Source organism: Ochlerotatus camptorhynchus, unplaced genomic scaffold, assembly GCF_037179485.1.
Source record: "Ochlerotatus camptorhynchus isolate MF236.1 unplaced genomic scaffold, CSIRO-AGI_Acam_v1.1 ptg000078l, whole genome shotgun sequence".
Classification (NCBI taxonomy): domain Eukaryota; kingdom Metazoa; phylum Arthropoda; class Insecta; order Diptera; family Culicidae; genus Ochlerotatus; species Ochlerotatus camptorhynchus.
Window position 1 is genome coordinate 1,982,694 of NW_027040568.1, and position 24,649 is coordinate 2,007,342.

Sequence of the window (24,649 nt, forward strand, 5' to 3'; positions counted from 1 at the left end):
AAACATGTAACTTTTAGTGAACAGAAATTCCGGTAGTTTACAATGGATACCTCATTTCTGACAAATATCCATATCGGACTGTCAAATCAAATTCATACGTTAGTAAATTTACGTTTCTTAAATATATTGAGCATATTTTTGCAATAGCTTGAAGGTCATTACCATAGGATTGTGAATAATATATAAAACATCCAATGCAATGCTGGTCAAATTGATTTCGAGACATATTCACCGCTCATGTCGTAGTTGAACTATCTATTTTTTGAATTGTCTATCTTTTCTGGCTCTTTAACGCATTTTTTTTTTTTCCTTTGGTTTGTTTTTTCCGTCGATCTTGTTTTCCGTGCTGAGCACCAATGCTACCGACGTGCCAGGAAGGCAGCTCCCACACCTGGACCCTACCTATCGACCAATCAACTCATGAACCGGGGACCAACGGCTTTACTTCCCATCCGAAGGAAGGCGTGATCAGAGATGTTATGCCTCAGAACATCCCGGCGGCGCCGACTGGGATTGAACCCAGGCCTGCTGGGGTGAGAGGTAATCACGCTTACCACTACACCACCGGCGCCGTTATCTTTAACGCATTATATGACATTTAAAATGTTAAGGTATTAGATATTGATTAAATACTTCTAAGGCCCTTTACATGCGAACCAAAGTACGCCCACGCAAACCAACAACATCATCGGATAGGGGCAACTATCACCTTTCCGAAAGTGGTATTGGTTTGCGTTGGCGTACTTTGGTTCGCGTGTAAAGGGTCTTAGAAAGTTTGTTTACATATGCTTTTGTGCCGTTATCAAATGTTATGCCTGATATATTTTAAGTTTAATTTTTGACTGAGCGGTGAACGGAACCCTTGACCGTTGTTGGGTCTCCATTCACCGCTCATATGGATGTAAACAAAAGTATTTTTGCGACAATAAACAGTGAAATTAAGGTTCCGATGGTTATATATGATTAGCAGGCATCTTAAACCAGTTAATAAGTTGATTAAATGCATGTTTAGGAGTTTGGGAACTTTTTCAACCAATTTTGACAGAATGGAGGTAGAGCGGTGAACGGGTACCACACAAACACGCTGCTACTGTAATCTCACTTATGTAAAATAGTTCCAGTGTACCAAAATTGATGACCTTTTGGATTTCGGTTCTATTTTTAATGCAGATTACGAATTTGCAATGCCCCTAAAGAACCCAGTTGGTTTAGCATGGTCTTGCATTATAGCTGCGCCTATACCGACTGAGCTATGGGAGGCCCCTCAAAATAATCACAGGATGTCATCAACAAATAATTGTACAGGAGACACATGAATTAATTATTTTTGATCTTTTTGATTTGTATTTTCGTTCAATTGAGAACCACTTATGATTAGTGCAATCCCTTAAAAACTAGACATGGTTAAATACATCTTACACATACTAAATTTGTATTGAAATGGTTCCCTAGCTATGAACCAGGCCTGCTCGTCAACACTGCCAACATTATTCGCATTCGTTTAGGCAGAGTTTTCAAGAGGATGGAAATGTTGTTTTCAACAGTTTCAATTACTACCCTAATGACTCGAAAGACTTACTTAAGAGAAAAAAAATAATATTTCTTCTGACCTTCAGTTCAACTAACAAAATGACATAGACAGTGAAACAAAAAATGGGACAGTCTGGGAAATGTTTAAACAGAACAAAAAATTTGGTGAGTGTGATCGAAATAATAGTCATAGGTATGCGAAGAGTTGATGAGAGGACAGTTTTTGATTATGATGTAAGCTTTGCCTGACTCCTGTTGGGGGCGATGGGGTAGTCAGCTCGCACAAAGCCATCCAAACAAAACTTTGGCATGATTCCAGCGGTAGTATTTTCCGTTTTCAATCCTCGTTGGAAAAAGGGGAAGGAAAATTACAAGAATGTGTCGTAGTGTAATCCTGAGCACATACGCACCTTATAACAACTGCAAAAGAAAGGATTTAACGATACATTAACAAAATCGTAAACTAATAAATTGAGATTGTCAAGCTGATTCGTTTCGATGTTGCATTCGCTCGTCGTATGTGTACAGAGTTTTGGTGCAAAAGCCGCATGTTGTTGTCCCACCCAGACCGTTTGGGTGGGATCAAACTCTTCGAATTCGATTCTTTATTTACAGAGATGATTTACTCTTGCCTACTACCTACTCTACTCTGATCAGTATTTATGTGTATAAGATTCGCTCGACTATATTTACAGGATGCGAATTTTAGAATAAATGCAGTTCATTGTTCTCTCGTTGTGGGTAATCGGTGTAACGCTTACAAACTAAGAGTCTTTTACTTTTGTTTCTTCTATCCTCAACAGGAATAATACATTATTATACGGCGACTATTTTGCTGGGATCCACTTTGACGCGCAGGAACACGGTGTCTTCGCGGACGAATGGCCTACGGTTCAGAAGCTCGTGCGACACGAATCGTGGGAATCCAAACCCGAGGGAATCCGGCTCGGTGGACGGACGCTGGAAGTTTTCCCACGAAGGATCGGGTACGAATGATTCTGCAACTCCTCCCTGGCTTCCCATGGTACCCTGTTCGAACAGGGTGAATGTGACTGAGTGAGAGAATGGCCATTTGAGGAGAGCATCATATTCGCCCGGGAGGACCTTGATGTACACGGAGACATGCGTTCCTTCGCCCGGGCCGTTTCCGTTGAGAAACATGGAAGCCTGTAGTTTATAACCGTACTGGCTGGTGTAGAAGGGCGGTGAGACCAGCTCCAGACCATCCTTGCTTTTGGCTTCGACCATTTTGGCTGACCAATCGGTGATTTTCCACAGCAGAGTACCGGTGTAGTTGGTGCTGAGTTTGGCCATAGCAGTTTTGAGCATGTTGATTTGCTGTCCCTGCCGACCGGACAGGGCAACCATCAGTGACAAATGGGCGGAGGTGTTGGATTCAAGGTGAGCTTCCAGCAGATGGCGTGGTCCCTTGAACCGGCAGCCGGCATCTTTGAAGGTACAAGGTACTGATAGCGCTTTGCATTCGTCACGTAGGTGACCTTCCAGGTCGGCCCTTGCGAATGGGCCCGCATCGCAACGCTGTGGGCATGGCACTGGGCTTCGTGGACACGTGGCTCCATGAGCAGAAAGTGTGTCGGCGCTGAACTCACGGCTACAGTGCGGACAACGACGCAACCGCTTGGCACAATCTTTGGCACGGTGGATAGACATGCGGCCACGTACGACACGTGCTCCACATTTCGATTCGCAATAGATCGGCTCGGAACTGCATGTTCCCGCATGTTCCTCCAGTCCGAGTCCGGTGAACTCCACATTGCAAAATTCGCAGATGGCACGACGCAGAATGCAGGTGAAGGCCAGATGATCGGTCATCATCACCCGCGGGATTTGCGATCCGCACTTGTTGGGACACGGGATGGCATCGTGCTTGCAGGTGTTCAGGTGAGCCTGGTTGGGAGAAAACGACAGAAAAAAAAGAAACATAATTAGCGCGAGTGGCTGGTTGCTGGATATTTATTCGTTTTGCAGGCTGCAAATGGTAGGTTACAGCAAGTAAAGTCAGTGGACGAGAAAGCAGCAAGTGGCAGACACGAGAAAAAGTTCAAACAACGACCGTAACTGTGAGCCAGAGCACGTTGTTTCTATATTGTATGTGGCTTAACGGTCTTCTTAACCTGATTCCATCGGTCGTCGGTCGGTGCGGGAGATTTTAAAAACAACATTCTACCGGTTCGGTTGGGTCCCGTATACCTTTCGCGGGATTTCAATTAAATCATATTAGCGAGATAACGCGCGCGCACACCCAATCATCGCACGCCGCCGCTGGCTGGTGAAACGAACGTTCTGGGCCGAAAGTAATTACATTATTATATGCGCGGGCAGGAATCTACTACTTTACAGGTGATATTTTCGAAGACTAGCGCTAGAGAGGTGCTTCATCCGAGAGTGGAAGGCACCATTTTTGCGTAGGCTTCCGAGACTCGGCGCAATGTTGATTAATCTGCTGTTAGCCATTTGTGGAGTCGGTGAATCGAAAAAATGGAAAGGAATGGCGACTAATATTTACACCTACTGCAGGTAGGTATCCTCGAGGCTGAAACTTGTTTCTCACCGTGTGGCGGTGACTTGGGAACTTCGTCGTGTTGGTTTGACCGGGTAGAAGCAAAAAAACAAACTTTTATCCTATAGGGTAAATGAACCGTGTTGGGGACACTAAGAGTGTTGTAATAATTCTAATATAATAAGCTAGAAAATATGATTTTCGCCAAGTTTTTGAACTCCAAATATATAGGTCTTTGAGACCATTAGATAAATAATATCCAGGAATTGACTTATTAGATCACTTATAATTAACACAGATCATATCAAGGAGCTTGTCCAAAGTGCTGTAATATTTGCATTGCTTAGCTATAAATTTTCATAATGATTCAATTCAGGATTTTGCATTATTTTTTTTCGACTTCACAATCATTGTAATTGTTATTTATTTAGTCAAACGTAATCCTGGAGGATGAACCCTTTATTAGAACACGCACACTTAGATTTTTTGCCGGGATGGGCACCACCGAGCAGCTCGGCACTTTATTTTGGTGGATCTCAGTGAAAAATTTTCCGATATTCAGCTAAATTTATGTTCGTTAGCTGAGATCTCGGCAAAATGCTCGTTTGTTAGCTGAATCTAGGCAAGTTTTTCACTGAACTCCAGCAAAATAAAATGCCAAGCAGCTCGGTGGTGACCATCGGGGCAAAACATCTAAGTGTACGGGAGGGCACATTAGATATTGATACAGATAGAAGGCAGAATAAGCCTTTTTTTAGGTGAAATAAATTTTCAACTCCTTGCTATCCTCATACCTGACTATGTCGGGTTTTTATATTTTGTGTGAAGAAGGTAATACCCCGTTCACATTATAGCGTATATCATGTGATATACGCTGGCTTGCAATGAGCACTCATACATCTAGTTTTCACTGGAAATCCTATGTATTAGTGCTCATTGCAAGACAGTCTATATTACGTGATATAGGCTGTAATGTGAACGGGGTATAAGGTAAAGCTTCTTTACAAAGGAGGCTTTCAGTCTGGGCTGGTTATGGGCAGATTAAATTCCCCTCCTTTTTTCTTCCATCGCGTGACAATTCAAAAAAACCATTCTGTTTTCTTTTAATGTTTGCACAATATTTCAAGGGAAAGACATTGTAAACAAAATTCTGTTAAAATATTCCACTAGGAACGCTGTCCCGGACAAAGAGAAGTGTTATAAGTATAAGTTTCAAAAGAAATAATCTAGTTAATATTTAGATTACATACACAGAAATGTAAGATACAGGATTATCAAAAATTGTAAAAATTTTGGGACTTCAGTAGTAAACAAATTTCAAGATTCTCGTCGTAGAGAACTTTTCAAGATTATGGGGCTGTAAATATTCGAGACATCGGACTTTGCATATTTATTAGTAAAAATTATTTGTCAAAGTTTCAATCAAATTCCCAGTTATTTCCCGGTTAATTCCTATTTTTTACCGGTTCAGTGGCCACCCTTACGACATTCAAAGTATATATTTTTTGGATGAAAATGTTTAAAACTCAGAAATTTTGCAAAACATGAAATAGTATAAACAGCCATGATTGATCCTTGAATTTTTTACATGAATTAGAACAACATAGGGAAAATTACTCTGATGTTGGTCTATGGATCTTAATTGGGTTCATCGATAAAATTCTCCAATGATGTTCAATTTTTCTTACACAGCAAAACAAGTTTCAACATCGATCAACGTAATCCAAGAAATTAGATACAATATTTCATACATGGATGTAGCTTTGTTCGCAAATTCTGTGTACATCTTGATTGTAATATTACACAACCGATAATTTTGTAAATTAACGTATGAACTCAATATTAGGGACACTAAGGCCGACATTAAGAACACCAACCCTAGTAACTTTTAACTGCAATCATTTCATTCTGCAAAGACCATTTTTCACCTGTATTGTACTGCCGCTCATGGCAAGTCCGTCCAATAGCACAAATCAGCAGGCCAAGAAAAATGCGTTTAAAGTTTGGTTCTCACCATTGCTTTTAATATTTGGCTATTTTTTCAAACTTTCCCAGAACAAAATTATTGACTTCATCTAGTTAGGGTACAGTGTTCACTCGGCTGTCGACAAAAACAGACTACTCACGATGTGTGTCACATGATCGTCTGTTTACTCGGCAGCAACCATTGTATGGTCCTCCTCATTGATCTTTATCAGCAGTTCTTTCAGTCGATGCGTCGTCGACTTTGAAAAGCAACCGTTTCGTGATGAATGTGTGAGCACTGACCACGTTTTGCGTCCATTGCTGCAATGGAAGCGCTCTGCTCCCCGTTGGCGAATCTGTCATACAATGAAACCACTGGCTTATTGGATAGCTGAAGATAAAATGTTTATTGTGTTGTACCTTTTGACTATAGTTTTTAGATGTATTGTATAGTGAACAAGAATTCTCGGCTCTGTAAAGTTAATTCGGTTGAGCCTTATCAAATAAATTAATAAACAAAAAAAAAGTTAGGGTAGAGAACTACTTTGGCCTAATCGGCCATTTTGGGACTACCGAGCAGAAAACTTCAAATAAATCCATGATTAGAATTAACAAGTCAATTATGCGTTTGGTACGATCAGTCTTGTAAGCGGTCACGGTAGTCGACACATTTTCTGTGATAATTGACTGCCTTTGCCTCCGACACTTGCAAAGCAAGCTATCATAGTACAGTACCAAACTAAAATGTCGTATGACAGGCTCTGTCATACGACACTGTTGCTGAAGACCGTCACGAATGTATGTATTTAAGTTTTTCTCATAATAGGAGCTGCTGATGATGTGCTTGTGTGAATTCTGAAAATAGCAAGCAATGATGTCCTAGTAATAATATTTCTGATCAGAAATGGTTTGATTTACACCAAATTGAGGAATTACAACGAAATCACACATGTCATATGATAGCTATTTTGATAATTTTCTTTTAGCTCGAATGTTATTCTACCGCTCCTATTGTGTGAGAGAGACGACGGTAGAGCATGAGTGTTCGAATACAAACAGACTGTCGCGCACGACAACGAAGCGAGTGTAGTAGAAAACGTCAACTGTTTCAACCCCTGGGTACGATACTTTAGTTAATAAATGACCGAACGAAGTCAATGAGAACGCGTGATATGAAGGTTTGCACCCATTATTCCCAAAAACAAAAGAAGCGCTCTGACCGAATCAATTTTTATCTTCATCCGATAGGCCGAAGTGAATACATTGGCGTTTCAATGCGTTAGGCCGGGTTTAGAAACCGCAGGCCGAGTTTGGCGTCAAGAAGCAGTGTTAGACGTTAGAAAATATCTCAACGATTGGTTTCTCTTTATCAAATATTACGGTACGTACAGAAAGGTAAATAAATTTCGAAACTATCAATAATAATAACATTCCATTTGGTGATAAACTGCGCTAGATTAAGAAATACTAAGTGCAGGTTGTGCTTAATATGCCGGAAATGGAGTAGTTAACCCTATTATGAAAAAGTATTTAAAAGGAAGAAAAGAAAAAGTACTGTAGATAGTGTTGTTCTCCTGAACTGAAATTTTTCGTTCACATAGAAGCTCTTCAAACTAGGATAGAGAATTATTTTGGCCTAATCTTGGGCCTATAGAACAGAATACATCATATAAATCCATGATTTTAACGTTAACAAGTCAATTACGATACTTTAGTTCAAAAGCAACTGAACAAAGTCAATAACAACCCGTGATATGAATGTTTGCACTCAGTTTGGGGTCAAGAATCAGTGTGATTTTTCTATATTTATTTTCCGTCGATATTGTTTTCCGTACTGAGTACCAATGCTATCGACGCCAGGGAGGCAGCTCCCACACCTGGCCACCTACCTATTGACCCATCAAATCATGGACCGGTGACCAACGGCTTTTTACTCCCCTCCCTTCCGTGATCAGAGATTTTATGCCTCAGATAATCTCGGCGGCACCAACTGGGATTGAATCCAGGCCTTTTGGGGTGAGAGGCAATCACGCTTACCACTGCACAACCGGCACCGCTGGATGCAGTGTTATATTTTTATCATTATCTCAACAATTTGTTACTCTTATCAAATCTTACGGTACGTACGGAAAGGTAAATAAACTTAGAAGGAATCTTCAGTGAAAACATGCAATTTTGAGAAAAATAATCCGCTCGAAAAATAGAGGCAAAGGGCGGCTTGTGCTTAGTAGGCCCAACATTAGACCTTAGCCCTACATAGTAGGTAAACAAATTAGCGAAAGACATTGAATCGCTACGCCGGACCCCCGAAGAATTAATTATTTTGTTTAGCTAGATTGCTGATTTTGGTTTTCTGTATAATGTAGCCTCTAGGGTTCCAAAATTTGGAGGAACCAAAATAATGACTGCAAGCTTTATTTGAGCATCTCATATGCTAGCATAATAATAATTAGTTTTTTTTTCCTTTTGATAGTGAAATGTGCTGAACTTTACTAATAATACTATGCATAGTGTATGAAACACATGCTTAAAGTTGATACCGTTAGATTTACGTGTAATCTTTAATTTTACATGTTTTTCAATCCTAATATTCCGAGTTTGGTAAAGGAAGTGAAAATAGTTAAACGTAACCGGTTTACACGTCCATTTTTTTTCCCTCGTGACCGTTCAACTACCAAAACGTGCCTCGATAGATGCCTGTTTCATATTATACCATCTAAACAACATACGCTCTCAACAATCGATGTACGTAGGTAAGTACTAAATTGTGACGAGACGACCCAAACATTTGTTTTCGGTTACCAGAAAATGGCACAAAGAATCGAATTTGGCATGCCACACGACCGCGCACCGAACACCGGCGGCGCCTTGCATTTTTAATAGCTTGCCAAAAACCGAAATAAGAGAGAAGCAAGAAAAGTAGGTAAATTGCAAAGTAACCACAACTAACCGGCTGACTAAGCTGAAGAGAATCGCACTAAACCTACATGGGAAGGAAGAAGACGTGTGTTGAGTTGAGTGGAATAATTACCTTCAGTTTGCGCAGTTCGTCGGACCACTTGCAGCCCTGCTTGTGATGGATACAGAACACCAGCGATCCCATGATGGCCTTCTCTGATTCCGGGTCCGGGTAGATCTGCGAATTGGAAGAAGAGAAATAAGTTATAGCGCGATTAATGTTTCGATAATTGAGGTGTATCGAAGAAGAGGTTATCTCTATCGATGAATGGGTTGATCATTCTAAATGGGTTCGTCAGGGGCGGGTAGAACCACTTCCAAAATCTAGATAATCAATAGGTAATTGGGGGAAGTTTCACACTAAATAAGATGCGTCACGCTTTGCGCTACTATTCTGAGGATTGGAAATTGGACCGTTTTCAAATATCCACATCCTGTGCTGCGATCAATCGGCAGAGATGTCTGTTTGCGCTTGCCCAATTTTAGAAATGACTTTTCGAACGCGGTTATGCAAGGCACTTTCTTCTTAATGGTTACCCACCACAAAGTCTCCGATCATCGCGTTTTAAGAACGGAAATCAAAACAGAACGCAGATCGATGCGAGTTCATAACTGGATCGGAAAAGACGAAGAGTGTACTTTTATCGCCAGACTGAAATATGGGAGGAAGAAACCAATTCATTTCGGGATTGGAACACCATGCTTGTGTTTACTCAAGGGTCCGATAAGAACTTCAAATTTCCCCGATGAATATGCGACGTACGTACGCACGCACGCACGCAGACGGCGATCGCAGTGTCTGAGTCGGTTCAAATGGACTCTCCCCATGACATCAATCACCGCGAGTGCATACCTCATAAATATATTCAATGCAACTTGCAGTACAGAGTGTGGGAAAACGACCAGCTTGGTAGAGAGTGGTTTGTCCCTTACTGGCTTGACAAGTTGACCTTGTTACACATAGGCCCGACAGCATATTTGAAATTATCTTATTTATTTACTTCATTTCTAGATCAACCAGTGCAAACAAAGTTACTTATCAGCTACGCACTGTTCGTAATCAAGAGTGGTTCAACGATCCGTGCTGCATTCGATTGTCCCTTTCAATATTGAACGACGTAATCGGTTGTATGGTGGTATGTATTCAATATTTCTGCTCATCACGCTCATCAACATCCTCATCATCATCATTGGGAGAAAGAAGCCACGCATAATCGCAGCAGGCCAGCAATAAAAGAAGCACGCTTGATCGAAAGGGTCACCGGAAATGAAGCACTGCCTCGCCGCTTCTGCTGCCGACTGGTCGATCAAATGAAAGCTTATTTTGCCTCTTCTCTTGCTGCCGTTCGCATTCGCGATTGCCCATAATATATTTCAATTCTGAGCTGGGGGCCTTCTAACAAAGGTCTTCCGGGGGAAAGATCCAAACCCCGCCGAAGAACGGGTAACTTTCCGTCGATTGACCTTGCCTTGTGCCTTCTGAGCTCCTACGATATAGTGAGTTGGCTCGAGCGCTCAATGAGAAATTAATTATTTGCCTGCTGTGATCACTTCTTACTAAACTGGTGGCACCTTATGGTTGACTGGCTTAGAACAAAGTCGAACTCATTACTCATTCTAATGACTTTGGCTCTTATTATTGGAAAGAAACGGTTTATTATAAGATTTTTTTTTTCATTATGGAGTTATTATAGCACTGACGTTAAAGCTGGGTCCGCTTTGAATCTGCACGTATGCAATCGTCTAAATTAAACATAATGAACTGAAAAGGATTTTTGATTTTAATAAAAATCGCATCTTTCTTCAGCCCTTTTTTGAAAACCTAAAAAAATATGCAAAACTGGGGATAATTTGTGACGTCTTTGACCACAAAATCGATGCCGTTGTCTTTGTACCACTGTAGAACCTCCCAACTATAGTTACATCTGGCAAGATCTAGTCAGAACTTCACGTGACGTACGAGGGATCGAATGAACAGTAGAATATTTATCTGGACATAGTTTTTTTTTTGTAAAGCTCGTCGTTTACCGTACGAAAACAACTTGAATTTAACACAAACTTCCTACGCGGAACATCCCGTAAAAAGTATCCAATTATATCTCATCAAGCTATTGGCATTTTGTTTAAATTCATCAATTTAATGACATGTTAATAGCTTATTCTGCTATCTGATCAAATTTATCTCTTGAATTCATGATAACAAAATATCATAACAGTAACAAATTATGCTTTGATAGCAAAATAAGCTGTTACTTGCCAAAAAGGACAAAATTAGCATTAATACAGTGTATGAACTGACATTACGCTGCTTTTACTGCATGTGTTTATTTTTGTGGCCATAAAAATTACATGAGATTTTCGACATGATTGAAGTGCATCCTCTTGGATGTAATATTAGAATTTATTTTTTGCTGTGTATGGAATGAAAATGCTCTGAGTCAATTGAATTCAGTCGCTGCAGCTCATGAGTTTTTGTGGTTGGCCGTTCAGGTGAATCTTTGTCATTGCCGAAAAAATGAATGAGATTTGACGAAGGTTTAAGCGAGAGTCAATTCCTTCAGTGACAATGTCTAAATTTGAATGACAAATCTTAGCAGAGCGTAAGATCATAAAGTCATGTGTAATCTCCAGGACAAGCTCAGAAGACCCCAATAACCAGTCTACAGGACATTATCTCTCTTACACGAGCTTGTGCCAAGTTGAAGGTTTCAACTAAGTGTTCTTTGCCAATTGTCTCAAGTAATTTTTAAGTGAGAGCTTTCAATGTCAATGTCAACTTGCATGGCAAGTACACAATGATGCCTAGGGAAGTCGAGAAAATGTTTAACCCTAAAGATTTTCTAGACCGGACCAGAAAACGAACAGCCACCTTTGGTTAGATAGTACCGTGCCATAACTTACTTGGATATCGGAGGCCCTTTACTTCAAAGATCTATCAAATCGAAATTAGCTAAAAATACGCAAGAAATGGCCCCGCAAAAAAAAGTACAATAAGGTTTCATTATACGGAACCCGAGCAGGAACGAATATATCGATACCTTAAATTGGTGTGGATGATCCTGACATACACTGATGAAAATTTTCACACAGCGTTTATTAGGAACGCACATAATATTTAAAAAATTAATCTTTTTCATCTGAATATCACATAGGGTAGAGAACTACTTCGGCCTAAGCGCCCATTTTGTGCCTATCAAGCAGAAAACATCAAATAAATCCATGATTTCGGCGCTACCAGGTAAACTCTGCTTTTGGTACGATACTTTAGTTTAAATGCTACCGAACTAAGTCAAAAGAACGCGTGATATGAATGTTTGCATCCAATATTCTCAAAAACAAATGAAGTGCTCCGACAGAATCATTTTTTAACCCCATCCGATAGACCGAAGTGAATTCATTGGCGTTTCAATGGCATTTCAATGCATTAGGCCGAGTTTAGAATCCGTAGGCCGAGTTTGGCGTCAAGAAGGAGTGTTAGACTTTTAACAATATCTCAACATTTGGTTTCCCTTTATATTACGGTACGTACGGAAAGGTAAATAAATTTAGAAGCCATCAGTAACATTCCGGTTGGTGCTAAACGACGCTAGATTAAGAAAGACTAAGTGTGGGTTGTGCTTAATAGGCCGAAAATGGGGTAGTTAACCCTATCATAATAAATTCTATGTGAATAATCATATGGATTTCATTGGACACATAAGGTTCATGTGATTTAGTGGTGCAGTTTCCAATTATGGGATCACATGAAAGTTATGTGAATTTCACATGTATATTTTCCACTGGTTTTGTGATTTGTTTTATGAGTGTAAGAGGTAAAATACAAAAAAAAAATTACACCCAAAAAAATTCCCACAATACTATTCCAATACCAAATTATGATAATGCAATACCAAAACAACACCACACGGGTATTTTTTGGTATCCAAATATCAATTTTTGTTATTTACAAAGTATTTTGCATGTACCGTAAAACGAGGTAACATTGATAGTTTTTTAAAGCATATTCTAAATATTTTTTACAGCAATGACTGTTCTTCAAATTTTATATTTTTAAAACAAGCACTGAGGATCCAAGAGTTAATTCGTTAGTAATATGTTGAGCGAAAATTAAAGCATTTGCACTATTTTTTTAGTTTTGTGACCAAACTTCAGTATTTTGTTTCAATCGGCTGAAGTAAGTTAATAATTTGATCGCCGTTCATTCGAAATGACGAAACTTAGGCTGGTCAAAATTTGCAAATATAATTCGAAAAAAGACTAAAAATTAAGGCTTTCTGTTTTCAATTTGGAATCAGGGTTTTCTTTTTCTTTGCGTAGATTTACGGCCACTTAACAGTGCATCGCTTGACGCGTATGCCACTAACTGTATGTTTTGTTTTACATTTTTAATTATAGTTCACCGACGGTTGCTTTTAAAAGTTTTTGTGCATTTGTCCAACACAGTCAAAAAAACACGGTAAGCCACCCGTGAATGATTTATGAACCTCTTGTGAGACGTACGCGCATACTACGCCGTCTACTTTGTCAATGCTACGAAGGGGCGCCCAAATTGAAGGGGAGACGAGTCGGTGGCACTCATGTGTACCAAAACATTTTCTGCGGTCTATTTTTTATGATCAGGTCTGTCAAAAAAGTGAAAAAATTTCACCACTGGGAAAATCCATTCAGTTATAAAAAAAAAAAAAAAAATGCGTGCCCGAAACTTCGGAGATCGCAGGAAACGTCAAACCGATTGTTTGCACTAGTTGGCAGCTGATGGTTGTTTGCATTGCGATCGTCTACTAGCGATACGGTTGGTTAGAGACGAGATATTTTTAGCCTCCCGGATGGTCCAACGAGTTTATGCAAATACATTATGATGGGCTGCGCAAAACAGATAGCCTTCAAAGAAATATCAAAATGTAAACACAAGTGGCTAAGGTCGTCATTGTCACCGTCGCCGTGATGCAAGGAAAGATATGTGGGAATTTATGGCATGGCATGACTTGTTATCTTGCTAGGAGACGACCTGGATTTTCTTTAGAAAAAGGAGAAACGAGCTCCCGGCTTGTTCTCGGAAGGTATGGATAAATGCGTGAAAAGAAAGCAGTGTTTGGTTGTAAATGATTTGACACTGACCGTCCCTAGATCAGGCAGTATTGATTTATCGGTATACAGTACGTAAATTGGCATGGAACCTCTTCAGATATTCATCGACAATTAACTGTTATAAACCCACAGTCAAGTAGAAGCGTAACAGGAGAGCCGCAAAGAGAAGAAATGTTTTCTGCTTATGTAAATATTATGATTTCATGGAACAGGGAAACACAGAATAGGAAAGCACACTCAAGAAGTATACAATTTTATGGAAGCATCCGTTTCCAATAAATTTGTTCCCGCTGCATGTTGTTGTCTTTCTTATGAGCTATGTTTTCATTGAAACACATGAAATATACTTCATATCGCTGGGAACATTTTTAGTTTCGGGAGAAACATGATTGAATCTCGTAACAGGCCGTAACAGACTGCTCAATGCTTAGTGGTCTCACAACTGGATTTCTAATGCCGAGCGGCAGAAGCCGATATATAGCCGATATAGCAGTAATTTGAGAACGTAAGAGGGGTCAACCACATACTACGAAGAGGCGAAAACGAAAGCTGCAAGCAAGCAATTGATTGCGGGACGTTGCAACAAAGACAGATCCAGGGGCTAATGGCAGTAATAAAAAAAAGTATGGGTCCAGGTCACGGCAAAAGCAAGTAGTAGTCCTGGATGGAAGTCTTTTACGTTGATCCTATGCATCATTTGGTTGCTCAGGATACATGAGCGAGAGTATGTGAGGTTGAATAGAGTAGAATAGATTGTTACACATACACACTTAATCACGGCTTCCCTGTTCGGTCATTTTCGGTAAATCACAAAAAATACCAAACATTCAGCAATTCTCAATAAAACTATTGATGTTCAGTAGCTTTTGCGACAGACTACGGTATTAGCAAGTACTGAATTTTTCATAAAATAACAGCTACAATAGAGTACCGAGTTTTCAGTATTAATTATCTTTCACTGAACGGTCATCAAACAAAATTTCAAAATTGCTGATCTCACCAGTAAGTCAGCTTGCTTGCGTCATCCTCCTTCGTTTCACCTCGCGCACATAACCAAGAAAAGCTCAGTGTGATCACAGAAAACCTTTGTGAAAATAAGTGAAACATCTGGAAGTCAATTCAACAGTGCAGAAACTGCCACGGAAGTGGGCACTTTATGTACTCCTGCATCAACTTCCAGAATGATTTTGAAGCGAAAACATTCACTAACATTGTCTGTTAGCTCCAGACATGGACCGCAGTCCCCAAATAAAAATAGTAAAAAAAGAATCATTTTAATCCTATCCATCGTACGGAACCCAAAAAAAATATTTAACCAGCAGTAAATCGACGTTTTTCTTGACTTTTTTTTTTGATGAATCAACTGACTAGGGTTTTCATCAAAATACTGAAAATCTCAGCAACAAAATTTAAACAAACAAATTATTGAAAAAGTCAGCAATTCTTTTAATGACTTAAAAGGTAATTTATAAAACTTGTTACGCAGTTTTCAGTTAAAGTAAAAGCGACTGTGTCGATGACTGAAAACATAGCTGTTTAAAAACCCAGTAAAATTTTGCCGGCTTCGGCATTCTAAACTATGTGTGTAGCATTTCATTGACACATAAACACTTAGCTTTTTTTTATTAAAATGCATCTAAATGAGTGTCATGTTATGTCGTCCTCGTGTTGAGTGTCCTATAGTGTGGTATTATTAATTGATTTTGAGTCAAATAGGAATTCAAACAAACAAAAAATGTGTTTCAAATTTGCCTCAAAATGATAAAAAACATACAATTTTCAAATGGCTTAAAAATGCCAACCTGGACGAGTCCGGATGAGTTCTTACCTCTAATGAGCACATAAAAAGTGGAAGTTTTATTCGTCTATATATTATATTGCCAGATCCCAAAAGATGCTGGCAACATACATAAACTTGAAATTAATAAATGATATCTTTACATGATTCTGCTGTACATATATTCTTTCCGAATATCTATCATTGTGAATGTCGTTAAACTAAGCTAACATTTTCGTGTTTATCAATTTCGACCAGGCTTTTGCAGTTCATAGGTTGTGGAATTTTGATGTCTTCAAAACAGTTACCAAAAAAGTTTAAACAAACAACTTTTCCCCAAAATTCGGTTCTGCTAGGATGCTTCTGTCAAAAGTTAGCCCTAGCGCCTCTGAAAGGCGTAATCTGGAACCAAACTAATTATGTCAAAATATAGTCCTTATCCACTAAACAACTTTGCCCAAGACACCAACCTCTAGGATTCATAGGTGGAGTGCTACGATTTTTGTCCAACAAAAGTACCGTTCTGCCCGATGGGCGACACATTTAAATATCAAACAATCTCACACCAGTGAATCAATCACTGGTATACCTCAATATAACGTAACTTTCATTTTTGACTTCTATCGTTGATTTCTAGCTAACAATGATTAATTCAAGCAAAATAATAACACCATCAGAGATATGAGACAATCCTTGATCTATTGGTCATGCCAATTTGAATAATTGAATTGTTATTTGTGAGATATACCAGTCAAAAGTGACAGCTACGTTATATCGATATATACCGTACCATAAAAATATTCCGATATTCGAAAAATAGTTCGCAGACAACCCTTGTGGCCTAAAAGAAATCTATCACTTTTTTTTCAAAATGAAACACCTAAGTGTGCATCCCTAGTAACCAACTAATTTGGTCATCGGCCGGAGGATGAGCACAGCAGTAGCCTATCGCCGGTAGCATCATCAACAAATAACACCAGCAACAGTAATGCACTGCCATGGCAACTTCATTAGAACAAATGTGAATGGAATTCGAAATGATTATAAATGCCATTCAAATACACAGTAGTGACAGCAGACAGCGATGACTCGCTCGCCGCCGGTCTCCAGTTCGCCGAACCTTGTGGAGGGAAGTGCTGAAAAAATGGAAATGATGGTGAAATATTTATGGCCGGTTGTTCAATAAGAATCGAAGAGGCTAAATATGAAGCGGAAATAGGATTTTCTAACTGCCATCAGTGTGTTGCCAACATTTCTAATCGAAGGAGCTGAGAAATGATGCATTTTCGACGCGATGGTCAGTCAGTAATAGTATGTCATGACTTTTATTTTTTATTTTTTGGCTTTCATGTCCAATTTCCGTCCTCGACTTTTATTTATTGTTGCCATTGTTCCAATTCCGAGCAGTCAAAAGTGAAGAAAATCGCAAATATGATACGTTTTTCACTCTTTTTCTTCTCTCATTTCCTTCACGGGTCATTTCCCGTAGACCTAATAAGTTACGGTTTGGGGGCCACGATCTCTCGTGAAAATATGGGCAACACAGCAGGGTGGCTCATGAGGAACAAAAAAAAATCAGATTGCTCAGTCATCATTGAAGTCGTCATCGTTCCCAGTCCTCGTCCCAGCACACATAGACCGCACTGAGAAAGAGGTGAAAACATTCCTCCTCTCAGCCAACAACGGTGTGGTTTTCGACAAACGTGTCTCGACAGGTCCACGGCGAACTTGTTCAGTTCAGCTCAGGCTCGTGTAGGTTGGTACGTACGTACACACGTTGTTGGTTGGTTTGGTATGCCTTGCCTTGGTTAGTCATGAGACGAGGTGTGTATAGAGGTATTACACCTTCGTTTCATATGCATGGGAACCTTTTTCTCTCGGCCCATTGTGGTGACTTATTTGTCCCCTTTATTTCTCGGAGTCTGACTTTGGGTTGCGAAAATATGTGCAACATCAGAGTCGTACGATGTTTGCACAATTCTAGGTAAATGGGTACAACTAGCTATATGGCCTGTTTTGACACTTGATACCGAATTGGGGTCGGTTTGTTTACCCCCAGCATCTGTAATCCCCGAATCTCGAAGCAGCTGTCGAATGGGGTATTCCATTAACCAGCGGCTTGCTATGATTTCGTTGAGAGGTCATTATGCGTTGAGCATAACGGCCGGAACGATCGGATTTAAGAGTTGCCCATCAATGAATCTTCCATTCCGTTCCCAGAGGAGGGCCAAGTGTAGAATTAAAATAACTAAAAATAAAAATAAGTTTGCTCTTTATCCATTCTCCGCGTTGATCGTTTCCTCTTCAGGTTTTATTACTATTCTCTCATCGCTTCGGTTTGATCCGGGTTTTCAGAGCCGCCTAGTGATGTACATAGTAGGCTGCGCCGAGCAGTGCGGCGCGGGAATGGAGAAATGGAACTAAAATAAAAAGCAGAACTCTCTCGGAATCATTAAAACATTCTTACCTCATGGAGCACCGAACCTGGCCCCGACACAGACTACCTACGGGTAGGGGAGCACCGAACAGGAGAAATTACTCCAAGAATGTTGAAAATAAACAGCAGCCGCCGCCCCATACCACGGGAAATGTAGATACGTGAAATTCAATAAAGCTGGGTAAACATTTACTCATTGCTCTCACACACGGTGGTGGAAGCGATCGGAGGAGACGGGTGCATGATGTGGGGAGAAGAGCTCACTTCAGTGATCTTGTGCCCTTGCGGGTAACATTTTACTGCCTTGGTCCGTAACTCTGATTAGCATGTGTGGAAGGAAGATATGCTACTTTCTAGTCGCAGTGTACAGTTTCGGGCGAAACGGTTGCCATTCCGTGTTCACACAATAAGACCCATAGAGTAAATTTGGGCGTGTATCGAAAAATGTAAGATCCTCTTGCAGTTTTGCATAAAAGATATACGAAATCTGTAATGTTATTTTCAATGGAATACGAAATCTACAATAAATTACCGCATGAACAACTTTCTAAACTTCCTTTGACCTTTCAACAAATATATAGAGATTTTATAATATATGTAGTTGCTTAAGTATTTTTCTGGTGTGTTTATAAAACGAATGTTATGTTACTTTAACTGTTAACTGTTACCAGTGGTCCAGAATGGAATTTGTAGCTGAATTAATTTAAGCTACTTCGTTGAAGAGTGCATCTTGAAATTTTTATTTTGAATCACTTTTACTGTTTTAGAGTCGTTCCTTGCTTATCTGGAAGTGGGATTTGAACCCGTCAATATGTATTGTCGGGAGTAGTGTCTAATGAACTTATATTCAACTTTTTTCTTTGTTTGGCACTTATTCAGAATTGTCATTGTAAGTATTGCACACAGACAGCACTTTTTTATGATCGTGAAAAACACAAAATTGCAGTGAAGCAAAGCGTAAATCATGTAAATTTTTGGGAGATAGTCGAGAATTAGGTGGAATGCAGCGTGATGTTCCTCATTGATAGTTAATTGGAAATCCTCCCAACAAACAATTTGAGATGAATAAAAGCTGAATAAGCCATTTTCAAGCTAACGAAACAATTTTTGACGTAGGGACTACGTCTGTGTTTTCTATATGGGGGTACACTTGGTGAAAACCAAATATTTAACGAAATTATGAAAGATTTTGAATGTTAATAGCTAAGCTGCCCTGGACAAATTTCAATAATTTTATCACCAATCGAACAGAAATATTTTTACAGATCGATAGCAATGCACTGTTGATTTTCAACAAAAAACTATTGTCCAAAAGCGTCGAAATAACTAACAAATCCACCAATTACGTACATGTAAATATATCTTGCTTCCCCAACACAGTTATCAGAGAATCGTTCCTTGACGTCTAAACATGTCGATGTTGCATTGCTGCTTCTCCAACGCTGTCATCAGAGAGTCGTTAGTAGACGAAACAAGTCGAAGTGGCATTCGCTTCCGATCTTCGGGCGTGGGTGAAGAGGGAGGAAGCAATTACGTAAAAGTACTAATTTATCTGAACAGGCATAGAGAAGAACCATGGCAAGAAACAGGATCATAAATTCGTCTTTCTGCTAAAGGCTAAGATTTTCCAACTTGTTGAGATAAGGAGTTTAACGAGAAAAACTAAAAAGGAGCTTTAGCTGGGTGGACACTTATATTCTGAGGCCTTCCACCTGTCGCAGACATCAATTCAACCCCTGAACATGTTCCAACTAAAATTCATATCAAAAGGTTCTTTTCAGGGCAACCATAGTCATACTAAATAGTATAAACAGAGAATACTATCAAACATTCTTGACCATAAGACCGCTAATCGATTCTACTTCTATGTAAAAAGTGTTTTTTTTTATTATTTCAGGCATAGTGCTTGGCGAATACGTGCAGGCGTAGGTGAACTTATAGGTATGCGCAGAGCATTTGGTCTTAAGTAAAAGGTTAGAAACTTTTTTGCATAGAAGTCAAATCTAAATCACGTGTTTTGTAAAAATTGTGCATTTTTAAATTATCAACATGCAAATTATTTCGTTCCGTTTCATACAAACATAAATTTCCCCTCACTTACTTTAAAACTGGCCCGAAAATAAAAGTCACTACCAAATTTCCTCAAATTAGGCACAGTTGTTGCGATGAAGACCTCAATAAATATTGAAAGACTAGTGGGGTTGCTGTTGTCAGCTACCATACAAGCGTGACCCACCCTATTGTCCTATACTGAGTCTGACGAAGACAAATCACAGCCACCTTCAGATTGCTGCGATGGACTTCAAATAAATTAATGCGTTACTCTATCGTAACGAGTGTACAGTTTATCATAAAATTGGCCGTACACTTAAATGGACAACTTTTTGAAACACAGTGAACAGATACATTTTTGAAATCAAGGCTGGTGGTTGTTCAACTATTTCAAGATCAACAATTGAAATGGCCTTAACTCCATTTTGTAAATAAACCTTGTAAGGCCATTTTCTCGCGAACCGAAGTCCGCAAAGGCAAACCAACATAATGAACAGGTAGGGGAAAGTCTCATCTACCCGTTTGTGGTTTAGGTTTGCGAATGAAGGTTTCGGTTCGCGAGAAAATGGCCTTACATGGTTTGTTTACAAAATGGAGTTAAGGCCATTTCAATTGTTGGTCTTGATTTATTGATTTATCGTTACACAATTGTGGACTTGATTTAAAGAGCTTTTAGTTATTCGCTCAATCATCACCGTATTATAGTCAAGTTAGCGGCATATAAAAGATGATTATTAACTTTTATTATGACTAGGAATGAGCTGAAATTAAAAAGGTTTGGCGTTATTCTAAAATAACTCTAACCGCACCCACTCAACGAAATACGTTCAAAACCATGCTGATGATCGATAAGTATGTGATAAATCTGCAGTCACAGATTTAGATATGTATCCGTTTGATTGTAAAGCTTAATTTTTATTATACAGTCATACCTCGATATAACGTAGATCATCATTTTTGCTTGAAAACAAATTGTGAGAACGTTAAACATTAAGATTGAATTTAATTTTTTTGGGAAGTAATTTACTACTTTGCAAGAATATATTTAAAAAAAGTATTTTTCCATTAAATCAAAATCGATATAGAAAAGATTAATGACGCTACTAGGGGAACCTAACTGACATTCGTTGTTGTGTCACGTAGCAATGAATACATTAGTATTTTTTAATTTTAAATGTTGTATTGTTTCGAAAGGAAATGGAAAATTAAGATACGTTAATTCGAGGTGTGACTGCTGTCATTTTTAAACATTGAAGGTTGCTTTCATTCACTGCGCTATAAATAATTCTTTTTCGGAATTATTAAATCTTTATATAATTAGATTATTTTGTTCATGTAAGTTACAAGTAGGGGTTGTAATGTGTTTTACACCTAAAACCTGTCAATTTGCTTTCAGAGAGTTCAATCATTGCTGCTCTGAGTTGTTGTAAGAAAATAATATGGTGCGAAAAGTTTGCGAGCATACTTTTGCTTTTCGCTGTTTCAAAGTTTACAGAAACGCAACTACGGGAACAGACCTAATAAAACAGGACCGGCCATGGATTGACACAAACATGAAACATGAGCGGTATTTTTGCAAGCGAATGAAAATGAAAATTTCACTCTCATTTAATCGGGTTTTAATTGTAATTCAAGGTCAACACTCTTCCTTTTTCAAAATTAGCTAATATTTCGTAGACACTTCAATAACAGTGCAGTGTTTGGAATGTTCTTGCACTAATACTGATGGTTTAAACTTGCGAAACGTTTTCATCAACTGCTGTGCACATCTTTTTAAAAGTCAGTCGAGCAGATTAAATAACATTAACACGTCTAAGCTGGGGGGATACTTGTCATACATCAGCTCACAGCTGGAAGTGTCACAAAACCGAAACAATTGAACCAATTTCAATCCCATTCCCACTGAGTCTTATCAATTTTCGAGGACGAATTCAATCAGTCATACCGATATGGACGATGGATATCTCCAAGGTGATGGGCGATATGCACATTCCTGTCTGCGTCACATAACACCGTTCGTCCGATTTTATTAATTCCTACACAATCCTACATGAAGGGGGACAAGAAGAGAGACGGTGCTTAAAAACTTACAATTTGACTGATTTCCGTGATCGGTACGTTCGGTGGCGGTGAAGGCGACGAGGTGGTCGACGAGTTGGACGACGACGAGGTCGTCGAAGTGGTCGATTTGTTCCTCGGAGGTGCCGGAGGCGGTGTAATTGGCAGTACGTTTACGTTGCACTCTTTCGAGTTCCGATTGGGCGAAATCCGGGCCGGAAAGCTGAGCGTTTTGGTCCACTGCGACAGACTTCGAACCATGGTGACGCAAGAATGGTGTAACGACTTAATCCCGAAGCTTAAACTACCATCGGAAATGGCTTGTTCCAGTTTTACACCTATCACTTCCTTTGCACTCGAAAAAAAATCTTCGCACCGGAAGCGGATCTTCCTTTTTCTTCTTCCAAAACAAAAAATCACACACTTGCTCTCCAATTGGTACACATAAAAAATATATTGATTGTATATAGTGCTTCACTAGCTTCCTCTGCAGCTGGTTCTATTTGAACCGTAAAACTTCCAGCAAACAGTATGACACTTGATATCCAGTTTCCGATCGTCACCAGAGGATGATGAAAAAATTGATCTCTTCAATCACCCAAGATCACACACGTAGATACGACCTGAAGCGATTATCGAACACGAAACGATCACGTTACACAATCCTTCTTCTCAGTGAAGATATGTATAGAGAAAACCTTAAACTTTGCTAATAACTCTCAACAGACACTGTGCAGACCGAGCTAGATCTACTCAGAACTTTCTTTGTTTGTACTCTGCGAACGTCCTTGCTGACGAACGAGTTGGAAGCGACTGATTCGTACCGTCGGTCGATCGGATGGGTGGAAGTGGCTCGCAACATGCAACATAAAACCAACGAAACCTCAACAGAAAATGGAGAACACACACATACAATCAAAACCTCGCTCATCAATCGATCCATCTTGCTCATGTCAATGGGGGCGCCGAGCGAATGTTTATGTTTGGTTTCACTCACACCAAAGTGCATCCATCGTGAGTGTTGTTATGATTCGGCTGCATGCAAACACCCGGCGCTCCGATGTGCTGCTGTGGGGTCACGGGTGGTGATCGACAAGACAACATATACACACACACATACACACTACGTACCGGTACTCGGCAATCGGCATATGTTTCAGAACACGAGTGGGTTGATACCGTGACCCGAGTGAGATGATGCTGCTTATGTTTCTTTTTTTTTAGGATTTATGTTACTCTCGAGATTTGTTTCGAGAGCCATAGTGCTTTTATTTAATTCTCTTTTTTATCTAGTTCATTTATATGGAAGGCTCAATCGCGTTAGATTTACGGAGCCGATAATTCGTCATTCATTGTTTGTAACAAAATTCCTTTATTTCTATGTCTAGCAGGAATTTGGCCGAATTTTCGCGACTTACCCGAGGTTAGAGGGGTACATTGTTTATTTATTTATTTCGTCAACCAACGTAGACTAGTACATATTCGTATACAGTTTTGTTTTCTTAAATTTATTTATTTATTTCGTCAACTTTGGACAAAAGGTTAAAAGTATAATTTTGTCTTTGATAAAAATTGAGCAGTGTCAGCTTTCCTATTTTATTATGAGTTATAATGCCTTATGGAGTAAAAATATTGTTTTAGTTTATGCCGAGACATTGTAAAGTCAATAGTTTCGCAGTATTGATTGTAAGAGGCCATCATGCGGTTTAATGGCCAATATTTTGCATAATTTGTGCGATGATGTTTTATGGCAAATAAATTTCGATTTCGGAGTTGCCGAGTAGGTGCATGGAAATTTAATTTTGATAAAAGTTCTGTGGAGTCAATGCGCTGCGAATCAATATCGTTTACAAATGAAACCATTGCATATTCACGACGCTCTTTTAATGTTTGTATGTTTATAAGCATGCAGCGTGCTTCATATGATCGAAGGGGAAATGATGTCCAACCTTATTTACAAAGAGCGTATAATAGAAATTGTTTTTGTACGGATTCTAATCTTTCTTCGTGCGTGATTGAAAAAGGAGACCATACAATGCTGCAATATTCCAGTATTGACCTCACATAGGCAATATATAGTGTTTTAATTGTGTATGGGTCCTGAAAGTTATAGCAAAAGAGCTTGATAAAGCATAGCATGTTATTTGCTCTGTGAATAATTGTGTTGTAATGGTCTATGAAAGTTAGTTTAGAGTCTAAGATAATTCCTAAATCCCTAGCTCTTTCACATTTTTCTACATTTTGATTACCTTGCAATTGAAAT

General features: G+C 39.3%; 1 protein-coding gene across 1 annotated transcript; it reads right to left on the bottom strand.

Moving 5' to 3' along the window:
• Positions 1-1,699: 1,699 nt before the first annotated feature.
• On the bottom strand, positions 1,700-23,204 carry Traf4 (TNF receptor associated factor 4). Its single transcript, XM_065217630.1, has 3 exons — positions 22,420-23,204; positions 9,048-9,152; positions 1,700-3,438 (listed from the first exon to the last, which is right to left on the bottom strand). Exons 1-3 carry the CDS (start codon positions 22,645-22,647, stop codon positions 2,347-2,349), a joined length of 1,425 nt encoding a protein of 474 aa, XP_065073702.1. The 5' UTR covers positions 22,648-23,204; the 3' UTR covers positions 1,700-2,346.
• Positions 23,205-24,649: the final 1,445 nt, after the last annotated feature.